A 4934-nucleotide genomic window follows, 5' to 3' on the forward strand; every position below is an offset into this window, starting at 1 on the left:
CCGGGCATATGTGTTGCTGTGCACACGTGACGTGCAGGCCAAGAGGACTTTGTGCAGTGGAGGATGAAGGTATGCACACTGCCTTGATGATTGCTCAACAGGGTTCAAGTGAAGTGAATTTCGGGCACCTTTTTTAGGTGGGTTTTCTGAACATTGCCTTCAAAATTACAGAGGAGCTTAAACCTTGGAACTCCTGTTTTCTCTCAGGCAGCTGCTGCCCCCATTTTAAAGTGCAAGGTCACTGGTGATTTTTGAGACAATGTTATTGAAGGCCTCAGAGGTCCCTGAAATTCTCTTCACTTTTACCCCATTGAGAGTCCTCCGAGGCAGGGTGCACACCTCCATCCTCCACTGAGTGAAGTCCTGTTGTCCTGGTGTGCCATTCATACACAGCAGTGTGTATTTGTGTGTGAGATCCCAGTCACAGCCATTGGCATCCAACACTTGACAGATCTCCTGCAGCATCTCGTCGGGCTCCAAGGAACTGGTGATCTTCATCCTCCAGGTAAATTTGAGAGAGCGTGGTTTGGCCTGTTGAGGTTTGATCATTTGTGCAGCTTTGCTGTCCGATGCTTTGTGGTCCTTTTTGTCATATGTAAAACAAAGGCATCTTCTCATGAGCTTAAAGAACCTCCCAGTGGCCTGCTTCCAGCCCTGGCTGCTGACAGAGGAAGAGGCTGGACTCACAGTCTGGGGCAAACTCGGCTGGTCAGGTAACTCATGCACCTGCTCCTCAGAGGAAGAGGCTAGACTCACAGTCTGGGGCAAACTCGGCTGGTCAGGTAACTCAAGCACGTGCTCCTCATTTGCGGAGCTTAGATTTGACATTCCCTGGGTGAAACTGGTTTTCTCCGGGGCCCCGGCACTCTCGTTGGTGGTGTAGGCTGAGGAGGAAGGCACAGAAACACACTGGGGTGGTGTGATGGGCTGTGGCACCTCACTGTTTCTCCCCTTGGCATACAGGTCAGAGTCCTGGTTGGGCTGTGCCCAGGCTGTGGTAGATTGCTGGCGCAGGTGGGCCAGGGCCAGGGAGAATGATGGAGAAGTAGACACCATGGAGGTCCCCATCCCTCCCTCAGAGAGAGTGTTCAAAGCATCGCGGATGTAGTAACCAAAGGTGGGAATGGTGGGCTCGGTGTAACTACGCTGTTTGGGTTTAGGACAGACGGTAGGAGGCACTTCATGGGATGAGGAAGGAGTGTGGCTATCGGTGCAATGGGCTTCAGCCTGGGGTTCCAGGGTGCTGGTGTGGCTGTCAATCTCATATGTGTCGTGACGCAGGATCAGATAGGTGGCGTTCGCATCATTGTAATTGTGGTTCAACAGTGAGTCATGAATGTCTTCCTGCACGTAACCCGTGTTCACCGTCACCTCAGTGTGCCAGTGGTTATCGTAGTCTGGGAGTGGCTGCACATAGAGCTTTTGTTTTTCTTCATGGCTCACCTTCATCCATGGATGTGCTAGGATGTCCTCTAACGTGGCTCTCTTTCTTGGGTCACGAATGAAAATTTTACTGAGCAGGTGTTGACACTGGCTAGACATGTGGAAGGGAACGTGATATTGTCCCTGCAGCACCTGCTCTCGCAGCTTCGTCAAGGTCTTCCCACGAAAAGGCAGAGATCCAGTTACCATGAAGTATAGGATGACTCCCAGGCTCCACACATCCACTGGGGGTCCGTCATACTTTTCTCCCTGAAGGAGTTCTGGGGCAGAATAAGGGGGAGTGCCACAGAAGGTATCCAGCTTGCTCCCTGGGGTGAATTCAGTTCCTAAACCAAAGTCTGCAAGTTTGATGTTCATTCGCTTGTCCAATAGTAGGTTTTCTGTTTTCAGATCCCTATGAACAATACTCTTGTCGTGGCAGTACTTCACTGCTGACACTATTTGTTGGAATTTCGTTTGGGCCTCTTTTTCGCTCATGAAGCCATGATTCACTAGGTGGTAAAAGAGGTCCCTTCCACTTGCATACTCCATCACTATATAGAGGGCGTGCTCATTCTCTATGACTTCAAACAGCTTTACAATATTTGGATGATGGAGATCCTTCATAATTTCTATCTCTCTGTATAGTCTGTGGAGGTCGGAGGACGTGTGCTGGATCTTGTCAATTATTTTAATGGCTACCTCTTGGCCGGTGATGATGTGCTGGGCCAGCTTGACCTTGGCAGATGCCCCCTTGCCGATGGTTCTGAGGAGGTGGTAGCGTCCCACATGAGTTTCCTCCACAGCAGAGAAGGCTAAGTGGCTCTGCAGCATGTTGGCTATGGTGCGAAGGCGTAGCGGGCTTTGGGATAAGAGGTGCCCTGGTGGTAGGATTAAAAACTTAAAAACCCAAAACCCTAAAAAGTGGTGACTAAAAACTTAATGAAATATGGAAAAAATGAGAAAAAGTTAAAATATAATCAAAAAGGTAAAATGAGAAAAGAGAAAGTAAAATTTTAAAAACTGATAAAAATAAGATAAATTGTATATATAAACAAAACAAGAAATCAATGAGAAAGATTCAAAAAAGGAATAAATAACATGAGGATAAGAAAAAATACAAAAGAAAACAATAATAGTAAGATGATAAAAAAATTAACAAGTACATAGAAAAAAAGAAAAATTGAGGATGTAAAGGAAGAATAAAATGAAAAACGAATGAATGCAAATGAGGAAAAACAAAGAGAAAATAAGAATAGCTGGCGAGGAAATAGAAAAACCACAATTTAAAGAGAAAACAAGCCAAGTTTGGTCACGATGTCTCAGGTCACTGAAGGAGCTTCCTGAGCCAGAAAGACCACAAACCTAGGTTTCCAGGGACTTATATAGGGGCTTGGAGTTCCAAAGAATTGGCTCCTTATGAGGTCACCACAAGAAATGGACCAATAAAAACGGGGGGTAATTGACTGTGCTTTTTGCTCTCAGGGATTCTTTACTCATTTTTTTTAGAAGAAAAATGTGTGTGTGTGTGTGTGTGTGTGTGTGTGTGTGTAGAGCGAGAATTCCACAGAGCTTTTCTTTCCTTTTTATTGATCTTCATGTTATTTTTTTTATCGTGTTCCAAATATACGTAATAAAACACGCCATTTCAACAATTTCTACATGTGCATTTGTTACATTGCTTATATTCAAGCTGTGCAAGCATTTCACGGTTTATGTTCCAAATCATTCCACTACCTTTCACATAAACTCAATGATCCTAATCAAAAACTCTTCCTTCCCCCTCCCTGTCACCCCTGGTAACCACTAATAAGCTTTGTTTTGTGTATATTTGCTTATGTCCTATAAGTGAGATCAGAATGCATCTCTCCTTTTCTGACTGACTGACTTTTCTCAGCTTGGTGTTTTCAGGCTTCATCCATGTTGTCGTATGCATCAAGACTTCATTTTTGGGAGTGTGTGTAATATTCCATTGGAAGTCCCTGGCTTGCACCAACAGTTAATTGCTCATCTACTAGTTTGGGGGTTCAAACCCACCCAGAGACTTCTCAGAAGACAGGCCCGGTGATCTGCTTTTGAAAGGTCAGAGCCTTGAAAACCTTGTGGAGCAGTTCTACTCCATTGTGTGTACGTACCAAAGTTTGTGTATCCATTCACCTGCTGATGGACATTTTGGCTGTGTTCATCTTTTGCTTCTTGTGAAAAGTGCTGCAGTGAACAGTTGTATATAGATTTCCGCTTGCGTTCCTGCCTTGCATACTGGCTGTTGTTGTTATTAGATGCTGTCGAGTTGATTCTGACTCATAGCGACCCTAGGTACAACACAACAAAACACTTCTGGGTCCTGCCCCATCATCAGAATTGTTGCTGTGTTTGAGCCCACTGTTGCAGCCACTGTGTCAGTCTGTCTTGTCAAGGTCTTCCTCTTTCTCCCTAACCCTCTACTTCACTAAGTGTCTTAGTTACCTAGTGCTGCTATAAGTGCAATACCACAAGTGGATGGCTTTAACAAAGAAATTTATTCTCTCCCAGTCTACAAGGCTACAAGTCCAAACTCAGGGTGCCAACTCCCAGGGAATTCTTTCTATCTTTGTTGTTTCTGGGAGAAGGTCCTTGTCATGAATCATTTTCTCCTGGCCTAGGAGCTTCTCAGCACAGTGACCGTAGGTGCAAAGAATGTGCTCTGCTCCTGGCACATCTTTCTTGGTGGCATGAGGTACTTATATCTCTCTGATTACATTTCTCTCCTTTTATCTCTTGGAAGATAAAAGGTGATAGAGGTCACACCCCAGGGAACCTCCCCTTCCATCGGATCTGGGCTGTGACTTTCGTAAACACGTTTCATCCCTTTCTATTCAATCCATGACATTCCACCTTGTTGTTGTTGTTGCTAGGTGCCATCGAGTCGGTTCTGACTCATAGTGACCCTATGCACAACAGAGCGAAACACTGCCCGGTCCTGCGCTATCCTTACAATCGTAGTTATACTGGAGCTTATTGTTGCAGCCACTGTGTCAATCCACCTCATTGAGGGTCTTCCTCTTTTCCGGTGACCCTGTACTCTGCCAAGCATGATGTCCTTCTGCAGGGACTGATTGCTCCTGACAACGTGTCCAAAGTATGTAAGATGCAGTCTCACCATCCTTGCCTCTAAGGAGCATTCTGCTGCACTTCTTCCAAGACAGATTTGTTCGTTCTTTTGGAGGTCCATGGTATATTCAGTATTCTTCGCCAACACCACAATTCAAAGGTGTCAGTTCTACTTTGGTCTTCCTTATTCATTGTCCAGCTTTCACACGCGTATGATGTGATTGAAAATACCATGGCTTGGGTCAGGCACACCTTAGTCTTCAGGTAACATCTTTGCTCTTCAACACTTTGAAGAGGTCCTTTGCAGCAGATTTGCCCAATGCAACGCGTCTTATGATTTCTTGACTGCTGCTTCCATGGGTGTTGATTGTGGATCCAAGTAAAATGAAATCCTTGACAACTTCACTCTTTTCTTCGTTTGT

The 4934-nt window shown here is 45.3% G+C and overlaps 1 protein-coding gene across 1 annotated transcript; it reads right to left on the bottom strand.

Annotated features, from left to right (window-relative positions):
- Positions 1–225: 225 nt before the first annotated feature.
- On the bottom strand, positions 226–4075 carry LOC100663672 (serine/threonine-protein kinase MARK2-like). Its single transcript, XM_064279050.1, has one exon. It carries the CDS (start codon positions 2254–2256, stop codon positions 226–228), a length of 2031 nt encoding a protein of 676 aa, XP_064135120.1. The 5' UTR covers positions 2257–4075.
- Positions 4076–4934: the final 859 nt, after the last annotated feature.

Source organism: Loxodonta africana, unplaced genomic scaffold, assembly GCF_030014295.1.
Source record: "Loxodonta africana isolate mLoxAfr1 unplaced genomic scaffold, mLoxAfr1.hap2 scaffold_370, whole genome shotgun sequence".
Lineage (NCBI taxonomy): Eukaryota > Metazoa > Chordata > Mammalia > Proboscidea > Elephantidae > Loxodonta > Loxodonta africana.